Raw genomic sequence first — 18,235 nt, 5'->3', positions numbered from 1 at the left:
CATAACTGTATGGCAGCTTACACCTCAAACACCATCAAGTTTGTTGATGACACTTAGTCTGGCTATCACCATACTAAACTCAATATTTTAATATTGAACATTAGTCTGGGGAGTCTGCACTTTATTTCTACTGCACAAGTGGCGTGATCAATGGGCATCAATGGGCTAGGTTGTGGACAGGAAGCAGGGGAGATACACTATATTGCCAAAAGTATTGGGTCACCTGTCTTGACCCCCATATGAACTTCAGTCACATCCTATTCTTCATCCATAGGGTTTAATATGTTTGTCCACTCTTTGTAGCTATAACAGCTCTGGTAAGGCCTTCCACAAGGTTTAGGAGTGTATTTATGGGCATTTTTGACCAGTCTTCCAGAAGCACATTTGTAGGGTCACACACTGATGTTGGAGGAGGAGACTGGCTCTCAGTTTGCGCCCTAATTCATCTCAAAGGTGTTCTGTTGGGTTGAGGTCAGGACTGTGTGCAGGCCTGTCAAGTTTATCCACACCAAACTCTGTCATCCATGTCTTTATGGACCTTGCTTTGTGCACTGGCGCACAGTCATGTTGGAACAGGAAGGCGCCATCCCTGAGCTGGGCTTGGCCCCATAGTTCCAGCGAAGGGAACTCTGAATTGCTACATCATTAACCAATAGATTTCGGACACTTACATGCTCCCAACTTTGTGGGAACAGTTTGGATAGCCACTTCCTGTTTCAACATGACAAACAGTGCACAAAGGAAGGTCCATAAAGACATGGATCTCAGAGTTTGGTGTGGATGAACTTGACTGGCCTGCACAGAGTGCTGACCTCAACCCGATAGAACACCTTTGGGATGAATTAGAGTGGAAACTGAGAGCCAGTTTTCTCAGTGTGTGACCTCACAAATGCACTCCTAGAAGAATTACCAAAAATTCCCATAAACACACTCCTAAACCTTAACGAAAGCCTTCCCAGAAAGGTCGAAGCTGTTATAACTGCAAAGGATGGACCAATGTCATCTTACGCCCTATGGATTAAGAATGGGATGTCACTTAAATCATTATGGGGGTCAAGGAAAGTGATCCAATACTTTTGGCAATATAGTGTAGATGTGCAGGTTTCCAGCCTGAGCTGCAAAATCCAGATTCGCCGGCAGGTCAGGCAGGGTTCACCCTGCCTAGAGGACACCACCATAATCAGCTGGTTCATGAGTGATGAATCTGCTTACAGAGCAGAGGTGGCAACCCTGACATCTTGGTACCAGGACAACAGCCTGCTGCTTAACGTCAGCAAAACCAAGGAGCTGATACAGTGGACAAATGGAGAGCACACACCCATCTACATTGGGGACACAGCTTTGGAGAGTCAGCTGCTTCAGATTCCTTGGAACTAACATTAGCGAGGATCTGAGCTGGTCACACCATATACTGTAGGTATGGCCACAAAGTCAGCAAGACAGTGGCCCTTCTTTCTTTTGTATGTTTGGTATGGATGGTGAAATACTGGCCAACTTCTACCGCTGTATCATTCAGAGTATCCTGACTGGCAACATCACAGCATGGTATTGTAAAGCAAAGCTCCTGTCAGCGCAGTGCAGAGCACCACAAGGACTGAGTCACCTATTCAGGACCTTTACAGCTACTGTAGCTCTGCTGAAGAAAGACCAAGCGGATCCTCGCTGACCCCAGTCATCCCAGCCACAGTCTCTTCATCACTCTCCTACCATCTGGTAGAAGGCATAAGAGTAAGCGGATCATCATTATCTTTCTAACTAATTAACCTCAAACCTCAGGGCTTTTTTTTAATTATCTATTTATTTTATATTTATATATATTTTTTCTCTCTCTCTCTGTCTCTTGCCATGTGTCTCCCACCCCGACATACAGGTTGCACCCCGCCCCCCTCCCTCACACCATAACATAACCCCCATCACACACACTTTACCTCCCGAACACCCACACATACACACAAGTGAATGAGATAAGGACCTGTATACGGACACATTTAATGTGAACATTTGATTTATTAAATGTAAAACACTTTCAGTCACATGTTATACGGGAGAAATTCAGCACTGTTACAAACTTACTACGGAGGTTAAAAGAACTTAATGAGGAGTTTTAACCCCACTCATTATCAAGGAGAACAGTCAAGTCTATTACAGAACTAAGCCGGAAACGATTTAGCAGACAGCAGCAGTACAAACCAGTGAAGAGAAAATCAGTTTGACGACCAAATGTGAAATGCTCATCGGTTCCAAACACTGCAGCAGGGTTATCAAGGGAGAGACTCGGAAGGCATCCTTTTGGTCATTCCCCATCATTACGCATGCAGGTGCTCAGAACCAGATTAGTAACTGCAAAGGACAGAAGTCATTTGACAATTTGGTTAATAGAAACACTGAATAGACTACATTCAAAAAGTCCAGTAGTTAACAGTGAAAGTCAAGACAAACCTCATTGGTCTCTATTCACTGTCTAGTGCCTCCTTCAGGGCAGACATGACTTCTTCAGGGTCAGGAAACTTCAGTTTGCGAGGAGGACCCTTCTTAATGCCAGTCCACAGACAGGTTTCTGAGAATAGAGTGTGTGCAAAGTTGAGAGATACTGAGAGAAGAGGCACATTTATGCCGCACTCATTGAAATAATACAGAGGGCATAATACATCACTGATGTGCAGCACATTTCATCACAGCTGATTGATTCATTTCAAGTCCTCCACTGTACACTTACCCTTGCCAGCATCCACCAGGTTGATCTCAAAACTGTTACGACGAGGTTTCTGGGGGTTCAGTTCCACACACATATCGGGATGTGCAGCCTGAATTGCCGACTTCACCGCGTCAGCATTCCGACCGTACACTCGTCAGCTTTTACTGGAAGAAAAAAATCTCAATCTCACCCAATATTCAATGCATATATTAACTCATTGAATGCCGCATTGTTTTTGGAAGCTGTGTCCCAGAGTGCCGGCAAGCTAGATCGTTTTTGACTATTTTTGTAGAGCCACAGCGTATTCTATGTTATAGTTATGGACATATACTATGGCTCATTTGAAAGGTAAGACTCTGAGCTCTCAGTGGGTGAAAACCGTTTATCTCTACGTGTCTCCGTTCCTGAGAAATCTCAAGCTAAACAGTGGCTAGTTTTCATCAAAATCCCTGTTGTTCCTCTAGAAACGGAGATATAAGCCACTTAAGACAGACGTACATTTCCGGATTGTAGGATTTCATGAGTTTTTAATCGTCATCTACTTCAGTTCTCTTCATGATAGACTTCCAAAAATCAAACATAAGGTGAGTTAGAGTGTCTAGTTTCGTAATTTAAAAAAAAAAGCGAAAAACGCAATATTGCGTTGTTGGCACTGTACGCATGGGAGCTAAAAACGCAATATTACGTTGTTGGCACTCAATGAGTTAACATAAAATTCAAAACAAACATGTATTTAGAGACAGTTGTGGGCAGAGGAAACAGTTGATGACAACTGACAGTTGGAATAGACCTCTGAAGTTCGCCTACAAAAAGGATCCAAAGCTGCCATCTCTGCCCATATAAGGAGATCCGGGAGTTAATTGAAGCTAACTGCCTATGACAAGTTGCATTGTAAGTTAGCTCTGGGGTAGCAAAGATCAAAGTGTGCCATCTTCACCTACCGAAGATCACAGTATGCACTTGAAGGCAGAGGACAAAACTTTGTAGCGCAGAACGTCTGCATTTCCAATTTCTTCGTCCTCGTGAGAGTTTAACAGGTGCGATAATTCAAAATCCCCATGTTATTTTCCCATAGAAAAAATCTTCAGATACCGGATCTCCTTATTTGGGCAAAGATGGTGGCTTTTTTGTAGGCGAACTTCAGAGGTCTATTGTTGAACAGTTAAATAGTTGAGTATTTCAATACTTTTGACCATTTTCTATCACTTTCAACAGCACAAAAAAGATAACTTAACATTTTTTAAACTGTCAGATTGTCATATTGGAATCCTGCAATCAGATTGAAGGATTCTGGGAGCCAATCAGATTGCAGGATTCCAACAGCCAATCAGATTACAAGATTCTGGGAGCCAATCAGATTGCAGGATTCCCACAGCCAATCAAATTGCAGGATTCTGGGAGCCAATCAGATTGCTGGATTCTGGGAGCCGTTCATCCAGCCATTCTGTTAATCTTTCTAGAAAAACGCCAGGTTTCATTTTCAGTTGGTCTTATTGCACTTTCTAACTTGAGAAGAGAGACGTTTAAAATGGGAAAATTACTGGAAATCTTTTAAGTATGATGCTAGCATACTTGATGGTGGGTCAACCAGAGAGGTTGTGGTGGTGGCGCATGCTCGGTGCGGCGACACGGTCAAGTGTGTTTGTCTTGTCTTGCTTTCTCTGTTTTCTTGTTTGTTTGCCATTTAACTTAGGTTAAAAGTTCAGCAGTAGCGCTACATAGAACGTTTATAGAATGAGGACAGACTTAGACGTTTTACTTTTGGTTTTAATCGCCAGTTTAGTCGACTATGTAGTAGGCCTATCTGAAAATGGGATCTTAGCTAGGCCGCCGCAACCCATGAGGCATTGCTCAGCATCAAACAAACTTCCCTACGCGTCCCAAATGAACTTTTACCATCAATCGATGTCTGCCGAAAACATCCCACTGCTAAGAATGAGGAAACGCGGTAGGAGAGGAGGTGTGCGGATGTGTTTCAGGAGGAAGCCCTTCCGACAGCCACTACCATCAATCATGCTTGGAAACGTGCAGAGTGTACGGAACAAAGTTGACGAACTCCGGGCAAGTGTGCAATATCTGTCGGATTATCGTCAGTTGGAAACCTGGCTTAACGAGATAGACCCTGAATATGTCATCGACTTGGAGGGGTTCTCTGTGGTCCGGGCAGACCGAAATGCGAGCTCCGGGAAAAGCAAGGGAGGGGGCGTGTGCTTGTACTCAAAGTACTGCAACCCATCACAGGTGACCGTCAGACACAGACTTTGTACTAAGGATATTGAACTTTTAGCAGTGAATCTCAGACCTTACTACCTTCCTCGTGAGATAAACCAGCTCTGCATCTTTATTGTTTACATTTCTCCCTATGCTGACACAGAGGAGGCAGGCAAAATTATTCATGACCTGGTAGCACAGGCAGAGGCAAAATCCCCTGACGCAGCAAAGTTTATCCTGGGAGACTTCAACCTCTGCAGTTTAACTGAACAGTTACCAACCTACCACCAGTATGTGTCATGTCCCACCAGGGACGGGGCTTGCCTTGATCTGTGCTATGGAAATGTGGAGAATGCATACTATGCCAAAGCCCTGCCAGGGTTAGGAAAGTCGGATCACAATATGATTCGGCTCATACCAGCATACCAGTCCCTGCTACGCCGGGGAAAGGTTCAGACAAGGGAGGTCCAATGCTGGTCTGCTGACTCAAAAGCAGCTCTGCAGGGATGTCTGGACAGCACAGACTGGGATGTAATTATGGACATGGAGACCTTGCAAGATATTAATGATGCTGCGTCAGCAGTTAGTGGATATACAGTTCTGTGAGGATCTATTTATTCCAAAAAAAACAATCAGACTTTATCCAAACAATAAGCCATGGGTTACACCAGAACTGAAAGAACTGTTGAATCAGAAAAAGAGACTGTTTCAATCAGGAGGTACAAGGCACTAAAGCAGACATTAAGGCTGTGCAGTATAAAATTAGGAGGAAAATGATGAAATGTAAACTAGCCTACAAAGATAAAGTGCAGTCAATGTTTAGCCATGATGCAAGGAGAGCCTGGCAAGGCCTACAAACTATGACTGGGTACAAACCTAAAATACTTTAAATGTGGCAGATGACTATGTATTTTCTAAGGATCTTAAAACGTTGTATTCTCGTTTTGATGAGATTGATTATTCTGAACAGCAGGCAGAGGCAATTAATAGAATAAAAGGTTCAACTGGCAGGGACATTGCTATTTCCATTGATGATGTCAGGAAGCAATTTGCTCAGCTTCATATAGGGAAAGCACAGGGGCCAGATGGAATTAGCTGTAAGATATTAAGGGCATGTGCTGATTCGCTGGCAGTCCCATTCCAGAAGCTGTTTCAGCACTCAGCAGACACAGGACTGATTCCAACACAGTGGAAGTTGTCCCTAATCATACCAGTACCTAAACACAACAGGCCCATAGAAATGAATGACCGGAGACCAGTGGCATTAACTTCAGTTCCTATGAAGTGTCCTGTGTAAAAGCGTTTTGTAAACCCTCTATAGTATAATCATTTATATCACCATTGATATACTTATTAATACCAACCATCATGACTTACAGTAATACTAACACACTCTATTTCTCTTCCCTTTCCCCTATACCTCACCTGTGAGGTAAACCATTTCCAGCCATCAACCATCTCTGTGCCTGTCCCTCATCACACCTGAAGTCACATCCCTCTGACTGCCCTACCATCGCCATTGCCTTCGCCATCCCTATGACTGCCCTACCATCGCCTGCTGTGGTTCCCTGCACGAATCTTTGGCCCACGCATCCCAGCGACCCCATCACTTTCCGAAATAACTAATGGATTACTAATGGACAATTTATTCCCTACACTGGACTATTTGAACTTTCATTGTCATTGTAACTTTCAAACTACAAATGACTGTACTGTAACTGACCCAAGGCAGATGGGTTGGGCCCTTGAGTCGTGGATCTGTCTGAGGTTTCTTCCTATATGTATCTCCAATTCTAGGGAGTTTTTCCTTGCCCCTGTTACTCATGGGCTCTCTTTGAATGTCTAACACTCTGTAAAGCGCCATGAGACATGTGTAATGTATTGGCGCTCTATAAGCGACATTAAATTGAAATTGAAATCCTGAAGTTTCTTCTTGCCTTGATTCTCAGCAATTTGCTTATCAACCAAGAAGGGGGGTGGATGATGCACTGTCTGACAGCATATTAGAACACCTAGAAAGGCCTAGCACCTTTGTAAAGATAGTCTTCATTGATTTCAGCAGTGCATTTGACACCATACAGCCCCACCTGTTGGTGGATGAATTGGCAGAGCTGGGGGTCAACCAAAAGCTCATTATTTAGATCAACAGTTTCCTGACAAACAGGACACATACTCACACTTTACACTAATGAGTGCCGAGCCAGTAAATCCACACACACTTTCTTTAAATATGGAGACGATACTGCTATTGTTGGGTATTTGAAACCTGACAACTCAGCACTGACCAGCTTTGAGGAAGAGGTAAGTAAATTCACCAATTGGTGTAGACAACTTCTTGACAGTTAATACAAATAAAACAAAAGAGATGGTAATAGATTTCAGGCGCCATAAAAGCGAGATCCCCAATAGTGTTATTAACAACAACAACATTATTGAGAGGTTTAATAGTTTTAAATATCTAGGGATTGAAATTGATGACCAACTCAAAATTTGATGCATGCACTATGTCTAAGGTAAAAGAATTACAACAGCGAATGTTCTTTCTGCGTAAGCTTAATTACCTCCAGGTGGACAGCATTGTTTTAGAATTGTTTTATAAAAGAGTCCTTCACAGCGTTTTGTCTTTTGGCCTAGTTTGTGTATATGGGAACATGCGCAAAAAAGACCAAGATGAATTACAACGTCTGGTAAAAACAGCTGGCAAAATTATTGCATGCAGTCAGACGTCGGTCAGAGAGCTATGGTCAGATTTTATTGTGTGCAAAGTAGAGCAGATATTGAAGGATCCTACCCACCCTTTATATAAGAGGTTCCAATGTAGTAACTGTGGCAGCAGCAAATTGCCCAACCTTTGGGTTATTAAAGTATACTTTGACTTTGAGCAGGCGAGAAGCTAATGGTCTAATCTGATTCAATGATCGATGCTAGGCTGAAGCTAAAAGTTGTATCGCCAGACTCACAGAAAGGCTGGATGAACGGGAAAAAGGGTAAATGTCAATTGTTTTGCTCGAGGGGAGGTGGAAAATGAGCTTATTTCCAAAAATGGCCGAATATCCCTTTAACTGACAGTTGGAATGATTGAACAGTTAAATAATTTAGTAGTTTAAATAGTTGAATTATTTAGTAGTGAATTATTGCAGTGAGGATTTCTTTTAAAACAGTTGTGGGCAGAGGAAATAGTTGAACAGGATATGTAGTCATAAGACTTGCTGCAGGTGGCAGAAGTGTGAAAACAAAAAGATACGCCCAGTCCCCACCTACGAAAGAAAGGTGAAGAACAGTACAGTGTATTTTCATGCACTGTAATAACATGAACATGAACATACAGTGTCGGTTTGGGGAAAGCAATAAGCAAATGTTTAACACATGTAAACGTCCTCGGCGGCAATGCTGTTCACATCCAGATTCCCATCTTACCAGTGTTCAATGACAATTTTTTGGCCTTCTTCTTTAATCTCTGCATCTTCAGGTTTTTCTTTTTTGTTGTCCAAAGAGGGTGTATCTTCTTTTAGATCATGATTCTCTGCCTTTCGCTTTGAACCGCGACCTGAATATCAACATGGTAAACACAGGGATAACAACATAAATTAGGCCTGAAGGAAACCAATTGCTGCCTGTGAAAACAAAGGAGCAGAGCTAACGTGCTGTAGTCTGAGAGGTTGCGAGTTCAATTCCCATCATGTGCCACTGAAAAAGGCATTTAACTCTAAGTTGCTCTGGGTGTGTGTAATCCCTTGTAATATACTTGACATATGTAAGTAACCTGGAGAAATGTGTGTATGTGCCAGTCAAAAGTCAATTTCTATCCCACTCCATTAAAGACTACCAGCTGAGATCAGTTGTATTGTTTTTGTGATCCGGGCAGCAGTTCTCAGATTACATAATATGTGTTTATGTGCTATGTGGGTTCTTGATCTTTAATGCAATATCTACATGGCCCATTATCAGCAACCCACTCTTCCAATGTTCCAAAGGTAGGCCTACATTTTGTTTACTAATCATTTCATCAAAATAAATCATTTAAATATGGCTAACTGAGAAAACATTGAAGGACCCTTTTGTAATTCGGTAAGTGCATTATGTAATCTGAAAACTGCTGCCCTGAAAAAAAAATACAATGCAACTGATCTCAGATGGAATAATGGAGTGGAAATGTCTAAATGTGACCCCAAACTTTTGACCGTGTCTGTCTGTCTGTCTGTCTGTCTGTCTGTCTGTCTGTCTGTCTGTCTGTCTGTCTAAATATGATTTTAACTTTGGTTCACTCCTGAATTTGACCTCAAGTCTATCAATTATGTTACTGGAAATTATTTTTCAACACTATGGTTCATTATGGCAACGCAAAGATACAATTTGTTTATCTTGTAGCACCGCCCACCTCCGCCCCTCATCTTAATTTCACCATTATCGCGACTTTTTTCCCCCCCCATTTGATACCTCGAGAAATAATACTTTAATAAGAAGACTAGTAGGCTAAGCCTTACTGGTGGTGGGCAGTTGGAATCTTATGTTGTGGTGGAATGTGTTGACCATCTTGGCACCGAAGCCCCTAGGAACTATGCCATTTCGACGAAATGTCTACTGGGCTACAACTTTGTGGGCAATTAAGAAAAGTTTATCTCGAGATTATAACTACAACACGACATCATGAGGAAATAGTTTCGAATTCTACATGTATTTTACACGATAGCAGTTTAGGGTTCCATGACCTGGCCTAGGCAAGTAGGCATATAGTATCACTGTGTTGTGGTCTGCAAAAAAACGTGTGTGCACATCTCAGAGTTGAAACGGGCAAATAACAGGATACTTCAAATTTAGAGGATGAAATATTTAAAGGAGCTTACCTGTTTTAACTTTAGGTATAGCCGCCATAGCCGCAAGGCAACAGATTATCTTTGCGTAACTAAACTAGCTCAGGCAACGCACAGCCAGGACAAAATCAACGCCAGGCGTATGCTCGGACTTGTCGGAGAGCGTGACTGATGCTGTTAAAGGGATTTTTCGCGCGCTACCATGAAAGCACATAATGTCTATGGTCCTCATGCTTCCTTGCATGATTTAACATTGGAGGTAAACGCCATCTACCAATCTGGAGTGTAAATGTTTTCCAATAAACACAGCTGTACAGGTTCTGATTCTTCCATGAGCCTTGTTGTTATAGGATGGAAGTGAGGACTTATCAGGCGTATTACGCGTAGGTAATGGTCTGGTATTTGTTCACCACCACCTACTCTGAGTGAGTTGCAAAGGTTTGTTATTGCACCATGTAGTCTACTTGGAATACCCTCCAGGGTGCAAAGTTCAAAGTGTTAGGATCCTTGGGCCCAAAACTATACACTAGCTTTGCAAATCCATACCATGAGCAATGTTTGAGGCAGAGGGGTGGACTTAATACTACATACGAAAAGGTTCACCATGAAAAACATGAGGCATTAAAGACATTTTAATAGAGGGTGCTCACCTATAGACCCAATGTTTGTAATCATCACCATAGCCTAGTCAGTGTTTCCCAACCTTTTTTCCTTGAAGGCCCGCTTGCCTGTGTGTCAGGGCCCCCCTACCCGAACCCCTACCTGCATAAACACACAAGACATTGTTTAATTCAACAATCTGGGTCCAGGGATGGATAACCACTGCGCCTAGCCTAGCCCGACCTGAAAGTTGATTACGGAAGTTCAGAGGTCAGAGGAAATAAATAACTACATGAATTTAAATCTGGAACAAAATTATGTTTTGATTTGGATAGTACCGTTTTGATCATCCAATTGGGTGTGTTATTGGGATTTGTGCGCAAATCTAATTTTGGTAACCTCACAACCTCAGCCCAGGCAACATTGTGCGGACACCCTGCAATCTCTGGCAACCTCTAAGGGGGTCCGCGGACCCCAGGTTGGGAACCATGGGCCTAGGTTAGCTGAACACGCAGAATGGGGTCAGAAAAATGGTGCAGTTAATAGACTGGCCTGTTGAGCTGTCAAGGTATTCACTGTGATGGCCACAAACTGTCCTTTAATAAATAAGTCTTAGCTGATGGCGATAGTCTGCCCGATCCTAAGCTGATAACAGAATGGGTAGACGACATTAGCTGAATGGGTTGGCAAGCCCACCATGTATGCCAAAAAAAGTAGTACAAGTAAGCATTTTTCTTAATGCCCACACCTTTTTTGTGACGTAGACTGTGAAGGGGGCTATTTACTGTCGGTGAGACCTATGTGGTCCACCTTGTCAATCACTGTGTTGTGCACATGGAAAAGCAGATCTCGGTGTAAGTTTCCTAACTTGTTAACACAGCAGGAGCTTGTGAGTATTTCAGACACACATGCAAAGCCCTGGAGACCAATTAATTCCTAGAAATATATACATTTATTTGTACATTTATTTACATCATGTCAAACTGAACATCATATTCCAAAATTGATCATTTCCATCCATTCTCAAAATTTCACACAAATGCCATTATTCCAACAATAATAACAACAGCAGTGCCATGTTCTCCATCACACAGTACAAAATATTTAATAAACACACCATCTTGAAATAAGACACACTGTCTATTCACACACACACCATACCAAGCAACCAACAAAGTGAGAGGTCAGAGAACCTTTAGGTTGAGAAGGTTCTGACCTCTCACTTTGTTGGTTGCTCAGTATGGTGTGTGTATAGACAGTGGGTGGCTCTCAAACACTCTCCTCGATCCTCGAGGGGTGTTCCCACTGATATATAACTAACACTGGATAGACTATCCCATTGTTGCCGGCCCATCATTCTCTATCTAGATTAGTGAGGACGAGGATTGAGGAAGGAAGGGAGGGTGTATAAAACACCAAATGCGAGGCACCAAGTGTGTCTTGTTCATTAGAACATTGCCTATTTAATTTAACCTGAAGTCAAACATTTTTATTGTTTTTTTAGATGAAGCTGCTCGTGCCTAGTCAACCCTCCTTTTGCAGCGAAGGTCTTCTCGCAATGAGAGCAGGAATAAGGCTTTAGCCCTGAGTGCCATGTGATATGCTTGACCAGATGACCACGGCGGCTGAAGGCCATTCCACACTGCTGGCAAACATGTGGCTTTTCTCCAGTGTGGTACGCTAGATGATACTTCAGATTGGAGCTGTATCTGAACCTTTTGGAGCACTGATTACACCGGTACGGCCTCTCTTTTGTATGTGACTGCAGATGGATTTTCAGATGACATTCATACACAAACCCCTTCCCACAATGAGAACATATGTGCCTTTTGTTTGGAGAGTGATATTGCCAATGCCTTTTCAGGTATTGTAAGGTGGGAAAAGTCTTTGCGCAGTGTTTACATTCAAAGACTTTTCCCTTAGAGTGAGGTTCATTTTTCATTTTGAAGCTTTGGTCACTAGCATTGCATAATTTCACTTTGGCCGTGTATATCCGCCCACTGCTTTTCTTGGAGAACTCTTTTTTGTTCTTGGTCAAAGAAGCTGGACTAACTATGAAGTGTCCTGATCTGTACACCCTAGTTTCAAACTTGTGACTTTCTTTACCTTTTCCAATGTTTCTCTTGCCTTGAGGACTATCAGCTTGATTTTTCTTGCTGGTTTCACTGGCACATACCTTTATGTTATGATCCTTTTTGGCTTTTGTCTGTTGGACTTTGTGAGGTGTTTCTCTAGAAACTCTGTCATTACCTTTTCCACGGTCAATGTTAACCTTTTTTACTGGTGTTGAACCGGTAACACAACTTGCTCTACTGGCACTTTTTTCAACACATTCATCAGTTCTAGCTGATGTAGTGTTCCCAGTGCTTCTAGTAGAGTAGCTTCTTGGACTCCGCACAGAATTCGTCTCACTAGCTTTGGTGCTGTTGCCATTAGTTCTATTAGCTTTACTGCTTCTGGTGAGAACTCTGTTTGGCTCTTCCTCCTTAGCAGACGGAGAGTTCAGATTCACCTTATCAAATTCATCACCCATCATGACAGTTATTTGCGCTTCTGTTTGAGTGCTGCTATTTGTGGTCATTTTGACCCCTGTCTCCACAGAAAATGTTCCGTTTATGCTTGGATCAGCACTTGGTCCTTCACCACCATCTCCATCTTCACCACCTTCTCCATCTTCACTAATTTCTCCGTCTTCTCCATCTCTTCCCATCTCCTCAGGTTTGAAGTCCAGCTCGTCTTTGATGCAAAACTTACCAGTCAGAGGATCCAGAAGAACCCATCCTCTGTCTGGTAGACCTTCCATTTTAGTTAGAGCTACCTTGGCCTTAGCTAGGTATTCTTCACTGATTTCAGTTTGGGGGTCGAAGGTCGCAAGAGAGGAGTAACTTGTGTTCCTTTTTATTACCTCACTTAACTTACTGTCTGCACCCACGGAGAGGTGTAGAGCGGTGGACTCTTTTAGTGAAGTGGGAAGCTTCATCTCAAGTAAATTCTTCACACTTGTGGTATCACAGCAATCCGCTGCAAACAAACAATAAAAACACATCACAAAGATATATGAATCTATTGGCTGGGTACTTATTGACAGTCTAAACGAACCTCTTATACTATACTTACTCTAATACAAGATGGATATTCAATATTCACTGTCAATGAAACTGCGAACCATCTACAGTTCTACTTCAATATATGTTTGTCTTAACAGCCCTACAGCTGTCTGTTCAGTGTATGAACAAACACAATATTGCACAGTCCTAGTATTGTACAAGGCAAACAAACATAATGGCTCAGACCAAGCCATACATGATTTCAGCCAATTACCACATTGCTTCAAAAGTATGGAGGGGAGGAGTAAAGTTTGATTGACTGTTGAGCTGAAATATCAACATCTTTTTATCAGAATCACAGACTCTGCCATTTACTCTTTGAACTATCTCCCCGAATTACCAGCCCTCTTACTCACCATCACATGAATGGTCATGATCCTCAAGAAGACACACCTGGTGTTCAGCTCCCCCTCGGGACTGTAGAGGATTCAAGGAAAGAAGAAGATATGTGATATTAGACGATATGTCAAGACTTATTACATAGTTACAGTGTCATAGTAGCCATATTAACCCACCTCGGCATCTTCACAAGAATCAGTTCCTTCAACTTGTAGAGGATCCTCCAGTTTTAGAACCACATTGTCAACGCTGCTCATCTCCTCATTCGTTACGATACCACCATCCTCCATTTCACTTTTCACTCTCATCCTTATACGTTTTCTTCTTTCTTTTTGTCCCTCTTTCTCCGTCTGGTTTTCTTTTCCAACATTCCCACCATCATCTGTGAATTCGACCTCCCCTACAACCCTCACGTCACTTTGGAAAGTCTCACTTCCTGTTTCTTGCACTGCTCCAGCTCCTCCAGTCTCAGCATCACTCTCTGCATCTCCCGCTTCATTTACTTGGATGATTTGTAGATCTTCCTTTGTGTTTCTCTCGTTCCCTGCAAACTCTTCTATGAGCTCAGGATCATTTGTGCTTAGTTCTGTTTCTGTCTCCTTGTTATTTTGCTCATCCTCTGTTACAGTGTCACTCTGAAATGTCTCTTCCTCAGCTTCCTCTGTCTCCTCATCTCTTTCTCCCCGATATCCAACTATCTTTGGTGTCTCCTGTAAGCCATTGATCTCCTGCTCATTCTGTTTTAATTTCTCCAAAAAGTCTTTTTGGACTAGCTGTAAAATCTGCATGATGGTGGCATCGAGGAGTGATGCCATGACATCTTGAAGTTCACAGCGGAATGACATCAGAACATCTGGTGTCTTCTCTGTTGTTATCACACAATCAGTCAAATGGTCTGGTCCCTGTCCAGGGAAAATATAAAACAAGTTAGTAAAGATCAACACACCTTAAGTAATGTGATGAAATGTATACATACACACAAATCAGGATAAGTTGTCCAACAGCATCTATCAATAGGTTGCATTGCAAATATGCAACATTTGAAAATATTACTGAAATCCTCTATACACTATAAGGACCCATGATAGGGCTGTGCAATTAATTGAATTAATCAATTAATCATGATTATGACTTTGGACAATTATGAAAACAACATAATTCAAATATCATTATATTTTACATTATTTTTGCTATATTCAGTTTCATGACAATGATGTCCTTTTGTCTTCAGTTGTTGCATGCATTATATTTTTGCATATGTTTGGATTATATTTATATCTTTATATATTTATATCTGTTGGATTATATTTAAAATTCAATTCGGATTTTTGCCATAATCTTTCAGTGCAATATAAACTTTGACTTTATCTAGGCTACAAAACTGACAAAACCTTTCCTTATGGTATTTTCATATTTTCTACAACATGCTTTCAAATACTGACCTTCTCATATGATTTAATTCTGATATTAGGCTAGGTAAACCTTTGTTTTTTCTATTTGGATTTCGCCCTGCAGCTCAGGCTGGAAACCTGCACATCTCTCCTGCTTCCTGTCCACGTTTGCTGGGTCCAATCAGCTTATCCACCAGACGCAGACTCCCCAGACTAATGTTCAATCTTTGAGCTTGAGCTTAATATGTGATAGCCAGACTATTCTGATATACCTTTCATATACAAATCCAAAGTGTCTTTAAAAAAAAAAAAAAAAAAAAAAATCCAAAGTGATTTTTTGCCACTATTCTACCTTGACATGTGGACCTTTGACATGTGACATATGGAATCAAATCTGCAATATCCAATATGGGTCCTACTCCTATGACGATATCTGGTACATTAAGGCATGGTAGCCTATATTGAAAACGATGATGGAACCTCTGTGCTGATTCGGAATATTGTCCATGCCACAGGCCTACTTGTAGGCTACTGTATCCTTGTTTTGTAAATCAGCAAAAACAGACGTAGCTACCCCTACTCAAATGTGAACATAGGCCTAAGCTATGAACTCAAATATAACAAGAAAATCATGGAACATCCTAAATCATCTATCAGGAACCTTTCTAGACAATGTTTTATACATGTAAGCTCCTATTAAAATGTGGTTACGATGACAATAAAGATCGCAAATCGTGGTGCTCTAAATCTTTGGTTAGGTTAACATAAAGTGCGTCAAAATATGTTGACAGTTTGCTTTGTGCGAATTTCCGGGGAAAATTACACAAGTTCTCAGATGCAATCCATAACTGACTGCCAAACTATGAAAATACTCGTGCTATAACGTCAGAAAAAAAGGTTAACAGACTTCGTTGCTTCTGATCACTAATAACAAGTGCTTACGTGTATTGATTGATCAAAGTAGTCTAGTTCAGGTACGTTAGGCTACAACAGTGACAGGTTACAGTTTACCGTGTGGCGAGTTTCCTGTTGTAGGCCTAATGATTCTGCCATTGTAGTTTTGTTGCAACGGTCGACGTAGGCTAGTTGTTAAACGTGAGGCAAATAATAACCATAAAAAATATCATGTTGCGCATTTATGTGCAAACATAAACATACATTCTAGTATTTAACGAAGCGGTCTATGGTGGCGTTGAAACAGTAGGTTTGCGCTTTATCGCCGCCAACTGGACAGGATCCGCGCTCATGCGCCTCTGCATGCCTAAATTAATGTGGTAGCATATAGTTGAATTCTGACTAAGTGGAAAGCGGGACTGCATCTTTTTTTCAGCAATGAGTGATTCTTCCCTCAATACGTGCAGATCATGCAAAAAAGAAAAGGCTACAAATGTACTTTTAAACCAGGCAATAGGCTATTCGTTTGTGGATTATGCACACATCACAACACAGTGATGAGATGGCTCATCTTCAAGCTGTGCAACGTCGCTAACGCTAATGGGAATTATTCTCCCGAGAGCTGTTTGGAGAAAGTCGTACCAATGTGGGCAGCAATTTAGACATCAGTGGAAATGATTTATCCTGCTGTGTCATGAGTAGCCAACAAGGTCCAGAGTTCACATCGCAACTGTAAACATATTCAAACCTGTTCATCAGAGTGAAGTCTTGTTCATTCTCAAAGGAAATGCTTTTATTTATTACATTTCACCAAAAAAAAACATCATTTTGACTCATCATACTTTATTATCATATAGATTCAAGTCTACAGTAAGTGCTGTTATCATTGATAGGCTACCACTGATTAGTCTATTGCATAAAGGTCTTGCTTAATATGCAGCTTTTTATCTCAGCCAAAGGTGGAGTTGTTCCAAGCAACATTTTCTGCAGCCATATCAGTAAAATTGATGTAAATCCTGTAAAAGAAATGATAACGTATATCAAACATCTCACACATCACCATAACTGTTGCAGGTGTGCAAAATACATTTTTTAGAATTCATGACCCAGGAAATCAAAATAGGTATTCCTTGCATCAATTTCAGAAAGAAATAAACAGTTATGGAAAATTGACAACAGTTAGCTGGTCAATGAGTGGTCTGAGTCTGAGTCCTCCCTCAGCTCCAATACATAATTAGCTTAATGGAGGCCCTAATCCCACTTCACTAAAATGGTGTAATTTAACAGATCATCTGCAGTAGACAAGGAAACTATTATCTTATACTTGCCTATACATCTGGCATGTGTGTAGCCTACTTGTAGGCCATATGGCATGCCCATTTAAGATAGAAGTTACATTAGGCTATAATTAGTGTATTCACAAAAAAGAGCAAGCCAAATATGTCTTATAATTTCATCATGAAGGAGTTCTCCATCTGTCTGTATTAGCCTACCTGTCAGGCGAGATGCCCAGGTGTTTGTTGAGCAGGCCGCACAATAATTTGGAATATTGTTTATTTTGTGCGCCTCCGATTTTCCCGATGCTGATTAAGGAGCACAGTGCACAAGGATCTGGCTTTCCACCGAACATCATCATCTGATCCCCGTTAATGTGCACAGCGATATACTATGAATGGGAACAAACAAACAAACCAACACGAAAAGTCCATTATAAAGACCGCATGGAAGTTAGCCTTCATCATCATCCAATCTGTGACCCATCCCAGTTTCTGAAATGTCAACGTGACCGGAGGGATTGGGTTTATGGAGGCAGGCCATTAGCATCTCTACAGATTCTTATGCGCAATGCATAATCTCAAATCTAATCTCACCTGTGCAGGTTTCCCCATCGCTTTGGCCAATTCGTCTGTAGCCTCAGACATAAGAGCGGCAGGAACCGCACTTTTAGCCACATTGGTGTTCACCACGAACATCGGCATGATTGCACTGTTGAGAGAACTCACAAACTACCGGAATGTGTGATACAGCGAGTGACGGTGGTGATCACGGGAACAAACCGAAGGAGCTCTGTCGCCCAACCAATGATAGTGCGCCTTCTCTTTTTCTTCTATGCTCCCTTTCATACAGCGACTAGACAAATATAAAGTAACTGACTGCGCCACCATTCGCCTGGGCTGTCACACTTCT

At 41.7% G+C, this 18,235-nt stretch overlaps 3 protein-coding genes across 4 annotated transcripts; all 3 read right to left on the bottom strand.

The window, feature by feature from the left end:
• Positions 1 to 1,993: 1,993 nt before the first annotated feature.
• selenoh (selenoprotein H) lies at positions 1,994 to 9,963 on the bottom strand. The gene is made up of 5 exons (XM_062524730.1): positions 9,751 to 9,963; positions 8,324 to 8,453; positions 2,717 to 2,859; positions 2,440 to 2,557; positions 1,994 to 2,340 (listed from the first exon to the last, which is right to left on the bottom strand). The coding sequence occupies exons 1-4, from the start codon at positions 9,776 to 9,778 to the stop codon at positions 2,451 to 2,453; spliced, it is 408 nt and encodes a 135-aa protein (XP_062380714.1). The 5' UTR covers positions 9,779 to 9,963; the 3' UTR covers positions 1,994 to 2,340; positions 2,440 to 2,450.
• Positions 9,964 to 11,557: 1,594 nt separating this feature from the next.
• LOC134068915 (zinc finger protein 37-like) lies at positions 11,558 to 16,366 on the bottom strand. 2 transcript variants are annotated; one of them, XM_062524728.1, is made up of 4 exons: positions 16,166 to 16,366; positions 13,940 to 14,665; positions 13,781 to 13,841; positions 11,558 to 13,338 (listed from the first exon to the last, which is right to left on the bottom strand). In XM_062524728.1, the coding sequence occupies exons 1-4, from the start codon at positions 16,205 to 16,207 to the stop codon at positions 11,807 to 11,809; spliced, it is 2,361 nt and encodes a 786-aa protein (XP_062380712.1). In that variant the 5' UTR covers positions 16,208 to 16,366; the 3' UTR covers positions 11,558 to 11,806. The 2 variants fall into 2 exon arrangements, with proteins under 2 accessions (XP_062380712.1, XP_062380713.1); XM_062524729.1 differs by lacking the exon at positions 16,166 to 16,366 and adding an exon at positions 15,206 to 15,448.
• Positions 16,367 to 16,809: 443 nt separating this feature from the next.
• mif (macrophage migration inhibitory factor) lies at positions 16,810 to 18,112 on the bottom strand. Its single transcript, XM_062524445.1, has 3 exons — positions 17,920 to 18,112; positions 17,542 to 17,714; positions 16,810 to 17,064 (listed from the first exon to the last, which is right to left on the bottom strand). The coding sequence occupies exons 1-3, from the start codon at positions 18,025 to 18,027 to the stop codon at positions 16,998 to 17,000; spliced, it is 348 nt and encodes a 115-aa protein (XP_062380429.1). The 5' UTR covers positions 18,028 to 18,112; the 3' UTR covers positions 16,810 to 16,997.
• Positions 18,113 to 18,235: the final 123 nt, after the last annotated feature.

Source organism: Sardina pilchardus, chromosome 21 (assembly GCF_963854185.1).
Source record: "Sardina pilchardus chromosome 21, fSarPil1.1, whole genome shotgun sequence".
Taxonomy (NCBI): domain Eukaryota; kingdom Metazoa; phylum Chordata; class Actinopteri; order Clupeiformes; family Clupeidae; genus Sardina; species Sardina pilchardus.
This window is presented reverse-complemented; position numbering and strand designations above follow the sequence as displayed.